The sequence below is a fragment of the Cebus imitator genome, unplaced genomic scaffold (assembly GCF_001604975.1).
Source record: "Cebus imitator isolate Cc_AM_T3 unplaced genomic scaffold, Cebus_imitator-1.0 Scaffold32, whole genome shotgun sequence".
NCBI lineage: Eukaryota > Metazoa > Chordata > Mammalia > Primates > Cebidae > Cebus > Cebus imitator.
The window spans coordinates 7083385-7094765 of record NW_016107347.1 but is presented as its reverse complement, the minus strand read 5'-3'; the positions used below and the strand labels follow the sequence as shown (position 1 = coordinate 7094765).

Genomic DNA, 11381 nt, shown 5'->3' with positions numbered 1-11381 from the left:
AGAGACGGGGTTTCACCATGTTGACCAGGATGGTCTCGATCTCTTGACCTCGTGATCCACCCGCCTCGGCCTCCCAAAGTGCTGGGATTACAGGCTTGAGCCACCGCGCCCGGCCAAGGCCTGTAATTTTTTAGTTTTAAATTTCATGGGTCGGTGAAGTCCCTGGACTAGATGCTCTTTGGGACCATATTTGGTTCTGCTTTCTGTGGTTTATAGTGCCTGGCAGCAGATATTATGGATGAGTGTCCGGCTATCCAGGAAGCCAGGGGGACAGAAGGCTAATGTGTGGGCCCAGAGTGGGTAGAACCGGGCCCCTGTGGGGCAGAGGGAATCCGACGCTTGGTCTTGCTCTTCCTTCCCTGTCCCGCCTCCCAGGTCTCATCCCACCATCCTGGACATTCCTAACCAGCTCTATTATGAAGGGGAGCTGCAGGCCTGTGCTGACGTTGTTGATCGAGAACGCTTTTGCCGCTGGGCAGGCCTGCCTCGACAGGTGAGTCTGAGCAGGGCAGGGGCACAGGCCCCCACCCCGTACCCTGACTTCCCTCCCACTGAAGGTGCAGCCCCCTCCCTTTGTCACCTTGGCCTGGGATCTCTCATTTTCTGGAAGGGTTGGGGAAGGGAGGGTATAGAGGGTGGTCTGGCTGAGGGTTTCCCCTGACCCCATGTCCAGGGCTTTCCCATCATCTTTCATGGCGTAATGGGCAAAGATGAGCGTGAGGGCAATAGCCCATCCTTCTTCAACCCTGAAGAGGCTGCCACAGTGACTTCTTACCTGAAGCTGCTCCTGGCCCCCTCCTCCAAGAAGGGCAAAGGCCGCCTGAGCCCCCGAAGCGTGGGCGTCATCTCCCCATACCGGAAACAGGTCAGGTCCTTGGTTACCAGCAAGGGTGGGACCCCTCCCCCAGAGGGCACTTCCTTAATATCGCCACCACTAGGCAGAGGCTTTTGGAGCTCGGGCCTCTGCTGCCTCCCTGCCTCAGAAGAGCACCGAGGTCAGCTGCCTTCCCTCTGTTCCCCAGCTCCCTGGCCTCCTGCCAGGCTCCCTCTTGCATTAGGTTAATGGCATGAGAGAAAAGCACCTGTCCCCTCCTTCCAGGTGGAGAAAATCCGTTACTGCATCACCAAACTTGACAGGGAGCTTCGAGGACTGGATGACATCAAGGACTTGAAGGTGACACACTGTTCTACACTCACTCCCTGCCTTCTGTGTGCCCCGACCCGCCCACTTCCAGAGACTTCCTCAAGCTTCCGCTCCAGTCCAGCCCACATCCCCATCCCACCCCTGCTGCCTTGAGTGGAGCTAGAGCTCTCCCCAAGCCTCTCAGTCCTGGAGATTCCAGCCTAAGGGTCTGGAATGCGATCAGGAAGCCTGCATGTTTAACAAGCACCTCCTGTCATTCTTAGACTCAGGCAGATTAGAGGCCTCTGCCCTAAGGATAAAGTCCAAACTCCGTGGCCTGTCATGTGATGCTGTCACCCCGACCCCTCCCCCAGTAGCCTCTTCCTGTAAGGTTGTGGTCTCAGCACTGGGTGCAGATAACAATCACCTGGAGAGCTTTTAATACCACCGCCCCTGCCAGGGCCCCGCCCACCAGCTCATACAGCTATGGGGCAGAGCCAGGGCATTGGGAGTTTTTACAGCTTCTCAGTGATTCTGATGTGCAGCCAGGGTTGAAAAGCAGCTCTTTAAAACTTAGAGGCCTCTCTCTTGGAAATTCTGATCAGAGGTTCTGGGTTAGGGCCCAGGGTTGTATATTCTTAACAGATACTTAGTGGTTATTTTCAGGAAAGTTTGAAAGTCACTGCTCTGAGTCCTGTGGTCTTTGCAATGCTGTTTCCTTTCCGTAGAACACTTGACAGGCTCCCCCCTTGAGCGGAATTCACCCTTCAGGTTTCAGCTCCCACAGCCTACCTCCCATTCCCTTTCTGTCCCCCTTCCCTGGGCAGTGTTTTGGCACTCACTCGTTTACTACACTGATCTACAATTGCCCAGTGACTTCTCTGTACCCTCCTTGGAAGTCAGGCTCCCTGGGGTAGGGCACCCCTTTGACACTCCTGGCTGGTCTCAGGCCCTGCCTCTTCCCCCCACAGGTGGGTTCCGTGGAAGAATTCCAAGGCCAAGAACGAAGTGTCATCCTCATCTCTACCGTGCGAAGCAGCCAGAACTTTGTGCAGCTGGATCTAGACTTCAACCTGGGTTTCCTGAAGAACCCCAAGGTTTGAGGGCTGGTCGGCTAGCAGGAATTCTTCCCTCCTCGGAGCCCTTCCCACCCATGACCACACCACTTCTTCCTTCCAGAGGTTCAATGTTGCTGTGACCCGGGCCAAGGCCCTTCTCATCGTGGTGGGCAACCCCCTTCTCCTGGGCCATGACCCCGACTGGAAAGTGTGAGCATTCCCACCCCATTCTCCCTCTTGGTGGCCATGGCCCCATGCCTACGGCGGATCTTTTTTAAGCACTTGCTTATCGCTCAGTTAATCCTCAGATGTGTCCATTTTCACAGCACCCCTATTGTATATGTAAGTTAAACAACATCCAGAGGTTGAGCAAGTACAGCTCAGATGTGACAGGAGTGAGGCTTAGCCTCCAGTCTCTGCTGGCACTCCTCTGTACCCCACAGATTCCTGGAGTTCTGTAAAGAAAACGGGGGGTATACCGGGTGTCCCTTCCCTGCCAAACTGGACCTGCAACAGGGACAGAATTTACTGCAAGGTCTGAGCAAGCTCAGCCCCTCTACCTCAGGTAAGGCTGGGCTAGGGTGGACCAAGTTGGGGACAGTGCCCGAGGAGGTGGTAAGGAAGACAAAGTGTACTTTCTTTCTTTCCAGGGCCCCACGGACACGACTGCCTCCCCCAGGAGCGGGAGGGTGAAGGGGGCCTGTCCCTGCAAGTGGAGCCAGAGTGGAGGAACGAGCTCTGAAGACTTAGCACCCAGCCTTCTCGCACCAGCCAAGCCTTAACTGCCTGCCTGACCCTGAACCAGAACCCTGTCTCTGAACCAGAACCCAGCTGAGCTGCCCCTCCAAGGGACAGGAAGGCTGGGGGAGGGAGTTTACAACCCAAGCCATTCCACCCCCTCCCCTGCTGGGGAGAATGACACATCAAGCTGCTAACAATTGGGGGAAGGGGGAGGAAGAAAACTCTGAAAACAAAATCTTGTTCTATGCAAAAGCCTTGATACTGTCTCCTCTCCCTGGCTCCAGCTTCCTGAGCCCCCAGGCTGACCCAGTAGGGAAGGGTGGGACTGTCAGCCCTGCACAGGGTCACACCCCCTCCCAGCTGGAGAGGAACCCAGCCCCCACACCCAGGGGGAGGAAACCCAGTGGGAGGTGGCAGGGAAGCCACCCACAGGTTTCTAAGTTTAGCCCCTGCTACAGACCACTCCCCTCACCCGCCTCCTCGGCCCAGAGCCAGGCATGACCTCATCCTTTGCTCTAAGACTCCACCCTGCTGGCCACTGGTCTGCTTTGCAGACAGTGGGCCAGGCTGGCAAGCAACTTGGATATGAAAAGAGGTGGGACACCATGCACCCAGAGGGAAAGACAGGAAGCTGCCACACATGTTAGAGCCTATGGCCTTTATTCATGCCCCCCTGACCAAATGCAGTCAGAGACGAGGCCCTTACCGAAAACAACTCCAGGGGCCTGGGACTCTTGGGACCCCTACCGCAGACACTTTCCTGTGAGCCGGAAGTGTATAAAGTGCTGGTGTATGACCATCCTTTGGGGAAGATTAAAGGGGACACGCGCCCCAGGGGCCCTGAGGAAGGGCAACGCCTGACTCCCAGAGCACTGGGAGGGAGGGCCCGAGCCACCACCTTGGGGCTAGGAAACTTCAATGCAGTCCTGGGCAGGAGGGAACTGAGAAGGGAGCCGTCGGCATGGAGCCTTCAGGAGGCTGGGGTTGTAGGGTGGTAATTTCTGTACCCCTGTGAAGGGAGGGGGCATGTAGGAGAGGCCTTGGGGATCTCAGAGAATGGGACAGCCCCTCCGGCGCTTGTTCTTGCGGACCTGGAGGCCAGCCCGAGTGGCCATCTCAAACACCTCCCGCACTCCCTCCTTGGTCTTGGCTGAGCACTCAAGGTAGCCAAAGGCACTGATCCGGTTCGCCATGTCTCGGCCTTCCTCAGACCGAACAGGCTCCTGAGAAGACAGATGATGAGGAGTCAAAGGAAGCTGATGGCTAGAAGAACCTCTCCCACCTCACCCATAAGTGTAGCGGCTGGAACAAATGCCGCCGCCTCCAGCCCTGACCCAAAAAGCGCCCAGGCCCCAGCTACCCTGGGCAGCTTCTGGACCAGGGATTTAAAATCTCGTCTATTCCCTCCACTCCCATCCAGCCCCGCCACAGTCCCCAGGTCTCCTGCCTGAATGAGCACCTCCTGCCTCCTGACTGACTGCTCTGCTTCCATCCTTACTCTCCTACAGTCAGAATGATTTTCCTTACAGTCAGACCTACCATCTCCCCAGTTTGAAACTTTGCCATAATTATCTGCAGTTCTTATCCTGACAGCTTTCTCTAATAAACTCTAGTCCTCTGGCTAGAGAGCCACTTACAGGTCCCTGAATAAACCAGCTCTCTCACCCCTTCTTCCAGCCACTTATACAATGCCCACCCTCACTCCCACATCAGGGGCACTATGATGGCACAGCCTGGGTACTCCAAGTGAAACAAGCTGTCTCCCCGAGGGCCGATTTTCTTAATCATCTTAATAGTCCCAATTCTAAACAGAATGGACCATTAGCTGGAATAAATAAAAATGCCAAGTGACTTTGGACAAGTCACTTCACTCTGATACATCATCAGATACTGATGACACAACCGTAGGAGTCCTCCCTCACCAGGAGAGATCACCATCTCCCCTAACACAGCAGTAGCTGGAGAGAAGCTCCCTTTGCCCGTCTGCAACCCCTCAGAAGATGCCTTCCACCCCAAGGGCTCCCGCCCGGCAGCCGCACCCACCTGCTTCATCTTGGCCAGCTCTCTCCTGGTGTGCTCATCTTGCCTCAGGTCCTTCTTATTCCCCACTAGGATGATGGGCACGTTGGGGCAGAAGTGCTTCACCTCTGGGGTCCACTTCTCTGGAATGTTTTCTGTGCAGACATGCCCCAACAGGTGTCGGTGCCTTCACTTAAGCTAGAAAGCCCCCCTGGGTGGGGCTGGGGGGCTGATCTTCCCATAGCAGAGTCTTAGAAGCCATTCAGCATGAGGTCCCTTTCACAGCTCAAAACCTCAACAACACTATGCCCTTGGAGGGCCAGATATCACAGTAAAGGAGACCAATGGGGCCTGAGTGTTCCCCTGCATCCCCGCCCCCACCTCTGAAGTTAACTGAAGACAGGCCAAGGCATGAGACCTCTGGCTGATTCCAAGGGTTCTCAGTCCCCTCCCGCAATCCCCTCACCCAGGCTGTCGGGGCTGTCAATGGAGAAGCACATGAGGATGACATCAGTGTCGGGGTAGGAGAGAGGCCGCAGTCGATCGTAGTCTTCCTGTCCTGCTGTGTCCCACAGAGCCAGCTCCACCTGACACACAGGGCCAGTGAGTAGCTGGCCTGAAGGCCCCAACCCTGCCACCCAAAGGTCCTCTGAAACTACTGTCCTTCAGGCTCACTGAACATCTGTATTGAGCACCTGCTATGTACCAGGCATTGTGTTCATCCCTGTCCCAAAACACAAATGAGGTCAGTTTGTTAAAGAAATCTAAGACACGTGTTTGACCCTTGAGTTGCCATTGTGAGGATCATTATTTTGGTTAATTCTCACAACAACCCTTTGAGGGAGGTCTTACCATCATCCCCATTTTGCAGGTGGGGGAGCTTAAACTCAGAGGCAAAGGGATTCAGCCCAGGTTACAGAGCCAGTCAGTCTGTGGGAGAACCCGAAAGTATATCCTGTTTTTTTAAGACTGCAGATTCACTCCCTAACGTTTACTGGTCCCAGCAGGGAGAAGGAAGCAAGGACATGGGTAGGAGTGGGGAAGGACGTACTAGGTCATAAGTGACGGGGGGCGGGGGCGGGAGGGGCTCTCTGCCTTCACCTGTTTGCCGTCCACTTCAATGTCCGCAATATAGTTCTCAAAGACAGTAGGCACGTAGACCTCTGGAAACTGGTCCTTGCTGAAGACGATGAGGAGGCAGGTCTTCCCACAGGCACCATCCCCAACGATCACCAGCTTCTTTCGGATCGCAGCCATGGTAGGGCTGCCAGACGAGAGGCATTGGGGATTTGAGGAAAAGCCATTAAGTCCAAAAACACTTCTCCAGGGCCCCCCAAACCTCTCTGGAAACTGAGGCACCTAGCAAAGGGGCGGAGGGCTTGCTCAGGCATGTTCTCGCCAAGAACCAATTGTGGGGGCAACAGACCTTAAAATTCCTAAACTCTGGGTCAGGGACAGGTCTCCCTCGATGGGTTAGGAAACAGCGGTGGGAGGTGGAGGATGACCCCACTCGGGGGCTGGAAAACATGAGTTTCAATCTAATCCACTCGCCAACCTGGGGACTCCAGGTACCCAGAGAGCCGCTCAGGGATGTGGGACACCCAGGAAGCGATCTTCTATCTACTTCACACATCAGGGTTTCGAGTCAGACTTCATTTGTTACCAGGATTTTGATGCATCTACCGTTTAATAATCTCTAAGGTCCAGTCTAGAACAGACTGTCCCTCAGCACAAGTCATACCTGCCCGGTCACAAATGAGGAGTCCCTCTCTAAGACTACAGAGTAGCAGAACCAGCTACCAGGTGGTGAGCAGATAAGGGAAGAATAGTTATAGAGCCCCTAGGTGCCAGGCACCCTGTCGGGCATTTTGGCAGAAATCATCTCCTTTGGTCCCTAGACACCTGGAAGGTAGGTGGTGCACTTTCCATTTTGACAAACTAGGAAACTAAGGCTCAGTGAGGTTAAGACACAGATTCAGAGCCGTGGCTTATAAGCGGCAGGGATAGTATCCAAAGCAGGACTGTGTGACTCAAAGTAGGACTGTGTGACTCAAAGCAGGACAGTGTGACTCAAAACCGTGCCTCTTCAAAATGTCACCTCAGCGGTGAGCAGGAGAGCAGAAGCAGGGAAACCCAGACAGAGGACAGCTAGCCGGCTTCCCTGGCCCACCCCGCCCGGTCCCCAGAGCCCCAAGTCATACAAAGGAGGCTCAGTCCCGGCAGTGCCCACAGCTCAAGTTTGGGCAGCCTGCCTTCCTCCCCCCTTCCTCCTGGGCCTGCCAGCAACACTGGGTCACTCAGCCCCCGGCAGGGGACAATGATCACACTGTAGGGAGCCACGCATCCACCACAGCACAGCAACTGAGAAGCATCCACCAGGAATCACCTCCACCCACTCTGGAACAGCCCATTCCTCCTTCAGTCCAGCTCACCCGTGGGCCCTGCCCACCCCTCCCTGTGACTCAGGGCAAGGAGTCAGCTCCCCGGGCTTCCATGTGTCCCACGCCCCTAGCACACACGGACAAGCATCTGCACAGTTCATCACACCTTCGAGGCTTCCCTCACTTCCTCCTTCCCTGGGGAGGGGAGCTGACCTGCAGCCGGCTGAAGTTCCCAGGCTGCAGGAAGAGAGGGCGGGCTCTGGAGCTGAGATGAAGTCAAGGCTGTTGGGAAGGGGGAGGGGGCTAGAGTCTGGGCTGGGAGGAGCCCCAAAAGAAGAGACAAATGAGGGCCAGCCCCAGCACCAACCAGGCAGGGAGCAGTGGAGAAAGCGCCGGTAACCTGATCTGCCCCAAACGCAGCTTTTTCTCTCAGTCCCACATCCTGTCAAACTGGGCTGAGCTCCTCTACGGCCGATACCCCCCCCACCACCTCACACTGCCCTTCGGGAAGAGAATACTCCAGCCCCAGGCCTGTTCCTTCAACAGTAGATCCTGGGTGGCCCTTCCCTTGCCTCCACACACATTCACAAAACTCGGATGTTGGTTAGTGGACATAAGGCAGAGAATTTACAGGAGTTCAAAGTACACAGCCGCACTTTTTCCACCACAATGAGATTCTCATTCTCATTCTCTCTCTCCCTGATTTCCCAGAAGACAGGCAAGAAGGCATTCACCCTGCCAGCCGATCGCCTCCAGAAATGGAAAACATCCTCCAAAAGAGGGTTCCTGGGAATTCTACCCAGATGACTGACGCCAGGATTTCTTCCAACTCCTCCACCCACTCCCAGTAGTTCACCTTGCCCTGTTATGTAAGGATGCGCTGGGGTAGCCCCAACCTGGGGTAGGCAGTGCTGATGGCGGGCCATCACTACTGGGGTGAAAGCCAGTCACAGGTATGAGTATGCCACTGCTGTCCCACCAACAGGGTAATTCAGATGGTACCAGACTGGTAGGAGGCACAGGACAGAAAGCCGGTGAAGGGCCCTGCAGCCTCCAGCTCAAGTAGAACACTTTCCCTCCAGGCTACGGTTGGGCCACAAGCGCAAGCGGCCCAGGCCAGGCCAGTACACTAGGCCCAAGGCCAAGATGGCACGGACAACTCCCTATGAGACGCAGCCCCGGAGGGACTGTCCCACTGACCCCTTAAGAGGGGCAACCGAATCCCACACAGGGCCTGGAATGGAGCCTGGAACTTCTGGGGCCTTCCCCAAGACAAGACAGTGTGGAGACACCAGACCTCTCTCCAATCACTCTCTTGAATTCCCAGAAGATCCGGTTGCCTTTGCCGACCCACCCCAAACCTAGGGAAGGAATCGTTCTGGAGATACCAGGAGATACCGCATTCTCAACTTTAAAACCAGAGTGAGGGCGGAACTAGACCTCGGGACCCCAGCCCCAAACCCCAGGATACACTTTCTTGGTTCTAGTATGAAGGAAAAGGAAGATTCTCATTCTCATTCTCTCACTCTCTCACTCACACACACACACACACACACACACACACACACACACACACACACGAGTTGGATCCTTCCCATCTCCCTTATCCTCAACACAAGCGGGCTCCAGGAACCGTCTAGGGCGGCGTTCAGCCCCGGCCGAACAGTGGCAGGTCCCAGCGGTCACATCCCGCCCCTATTCCCGCCAAGCCTCCCTCCTGGCCTGGACGAATTCCCACCCCATCCCACCCCAGGTCCCCTGCGGCCGCCCGCCCTGGGGGCTGGAGCGTCGGAGCGGAGGCTCCCTCGCCCTGCGCCCTGCGGGCAAGTTCCGGGAAGCCGGGAGGAGAGGGGAAGGGGCTGCGACTCGGACCCCCGGAGCCCCCGCGAGCAAGTCCGCGGCCCCCACTGCAGCTCGGGGAGGGGCCGACGCGGCCCGACCCCCGCCCGACCCGGACGCCCACTCCGCGCGGATGGAACGGGGTCCACGCCCGGGCCGAAGCCCCCTCCCCGCCCGCGCCCTGATCTCCGGGTGAGCGAGAAAGGGAAAGTGCTCTCTCGGGCCGAGTTCCCAGCGCGCCCCGCCGCCCGCAGCCCGGACCCGGGGTACCTTCCGCTGCGCCGCCTCCAGCTGCGCGGCCGGTGCCGGAGGCTCGGACTGACCCCGGGGCGCGCCCCGCCCTCCTCCAGCGCCGCGGCGGGGAGGGCGGTTCCGGCAGGGGGAGGGTCGGCCGGGGACGGCCCTCGGCTCGGCCCGCCCCGGGCCCGCGCAGGGCCGCTGGGGCTCGTCCCCTCCGCGGGCCGGGGGCGTCTGTCCTGCCAGGTCGGGGAGAGCCGCGGGGAGGTTCCCGGACTGCGGAGGCGCCGGGCGAGCGGGGCAAGCCGGACCCGGGTGGACTCAGCCCCCGCCCAGCCTTCCAGCCCCTAGGGAAGGACCGGCGTCGGGAAAGTTGAGAGAGGCTCGGGGTGGGGTCAGGAAGGGCCGCTGCTGCCCTCCTGTGGCCGAGCGGCCACCGCTCCTTCCCGCACCTGGGACCTCGCGGGAGGCGGGGCTGGGAAAGGGCGGCCGGGGACGCCCCAGGGGCCCGCGCGGTGGTGGGGGTTGGCGGGGGGATGTCCACCCTCTTGCTCCCGGAATCGCTGCCGAGTAAGTACAGCTCAACGTCATCCCCCAGACTTGAAGACCTTCCAGAGCCGTTCAGACCCAGACCCCCGTTCCTCCTCACAATGTCCTTTCTTCCCCGGGCCTGGAATTTCCAGGAATCGAATTCCTACCTACTCCTCAAAGGGTGCTACTAGAAATGCTTCCCGATCCCAGTTGGGAATTCTGTTCCCACTCCTACATCTGACTTGGCGCATAGGATATTTACCTATACGCGTATCTAAGGGAGCTGAGGAGGTGGCAATAGAATGAGCACGTCCACCAACATTTTATTGGCTCGTGCTTGGGACACACACAGCTCAACCCTGTCAATATTCATCACAGATCTTTGGGGTAAGTATACCCATCCCCTTTTGCCTGTAGGGAAGTCGAGGCTCAGAGAAATCAAGCGGCTTACCCAAATGTTTTTGACTTGTGACAGCAAGAATTCATACAGCCGAGCCTGTCTGGCTCCAAACTGGTGGTCTAGCTCTGCTACTTCCCAGGCTCCTCCAGCCCGTCACTTCCCCGGTTGTCTAGCACAGTGAGTGGCACACAATAGGTTGTCAACAAATATTTGATGAATGAGTGAATGTTAGGAGTCATACAGACTTTAAATATCTGAGGTACTATCCAGACATTTGACAAATGTGAAAACTGAGGTCCACAGCAGTTTGATTCCTCTTAACTGGCTCAATAAATCCTTGAGGGTGAACTGAGAGCTATGTTCCGAAGATCCATTTCTGCCTTCAAACAACTTAGAGTCTAAATGAGGAATACAGACCATTTCAAGATAGCTAACATTTATTGAATACGTATAACATGGACCTGGGTCCACATACATTACAACAATCCCATGAGGTAGCGGTCTCCATTTTACTGAGAAGCAAATTGAAGTTCACAGAGGTTACAGAGCTAGTGTTGGGTCTGACACCATAACCTAAACAGCTGAACTCTAGAGTCCCTGTTCTTGTTGCTCCCAGCTGACTCCTAATGTAGACAGTTATAATACAGGAGGTCACTGCTGTACTGGGGGGCATGTGTGGGCTGTGGGTTACCCAGTCCTGAACAACAGGTGAAGTTTTCAAGATAAGGTGATATGTAGATTTATTTTATTTTATTTTTTGAGACAAGGTCTCTGTTGCCCAAGTGTGCACTGGCAAGATCTCGGCTCACTGTAGCCTCAACTTTCCAGGCTTAAGTGATTCACCTACCTCAGCTTCCACCACACCTAATTTTTGCATTTTTTGTATACATGGGGTCTTGCTATATTGCCCAGGCTAGTGAGGGGCCTTTTCTAATTAACTTATTTTGCTGATCTTTATTTTTGCTTCCCTTTGCTTACTTTGGGTTTAATTTGCTGTTCTTTTTCTGGCCTCTTAAGGTGGAAACACAGATCACCAATTTGAGATCTTTTTT

General features: G+C 56.0%; 2 protein-coding genes across 5 annotated transcripts in view; one reads left to right on the top strand and one right to left on the bottom strand.

Moving 5' to 3' along the window:
* Positions 1-3193, top strand: part of MOV10 (Mov10 RISC complex RNA helicase) — a 29424-nt gene extending 26231 nt beyond the window's left edge. For 3 of the 4 annotated variants that reach the window (XM_017524286.2, XM_037737030.1, XM_017524289.2), the window contains exons 15-21: positions 376-493; positions 674-865; positions 1100-1174; positions 2095-2220; positions 2303-2391; positions 2625-2746; positions 2832-3193. In XM_017524286.2, the coding sequence (XP_017379775.1) occupies positions 376-493; positions 674-865; positions 1100-1174; positions 2095-2220; positions 2303-2391; positions 2625-2746; positions 2832-2923 (814 nt within the window). In that variant the 3' untranslated portion in view covers positions 2924-3193. The remainder of the gene's footprint in view (positions 1-375; positions 494-673; positions 866-1099; positions 1175-2094; positions 2221-2302; positions 2392-2624; positions 2747-2831) is intronic. The other variant, XM_017524287.2, reaches the window with a different exon arrangement.
* A 367-nt stretch (positions 3194-3560) lies between these two features.
* On the bottom strand, positions 3561-9532 carry RHOC (ras homolog family member C). The gene is made up of 5 exons (XM_017524315.2): positions 9428-9532; positions 6043-6217; positions 5408-5528; positions 4966-5096; positions 3561-4145 (listed from the first exon to the last, which is right to left on the bottom strand). The coding sequence occupies exons 2-5, from the start codon at positions 6196-6198 to the stop codon at positions 3972-3974; spliced, it is 582 nt and encodes a 193-aa protein (XP_017379804.1). The 5' UTR covers positions 6199-6217; positions 9428-9532; the 3' UTR covers positions 3561-3971.
* Between the last annotated feature and the right edge of the window lie 1849 nt (positions 9533-11381).

Excerpts from the sequence above, each read along its gene's own strand:
- RHOC (XM_017524315.2), bottom strand. The coding sequence starts at position 6,198 with ATGGCTGCGATCCGAAAGAAGCTGGTGATCGTTGGGGATGGTGCCTGT. Across the intron at positions 5,097-5,407 it reads TGACAGCCCCGACAGCCTGG|AAAACATTCCAGAGAAGTGG; the intron begins GTGAGGGGATTG and ends ATGTCTGCACAG. Across the intron at positions 4,146-4,965 it reads AGCTGGCCAAGATGAAGCAG|GAGCCTGTTCGGTCTGAGGA; the intron begins GTGGGTGCGGCT and ends CTGTCTTCTCAG.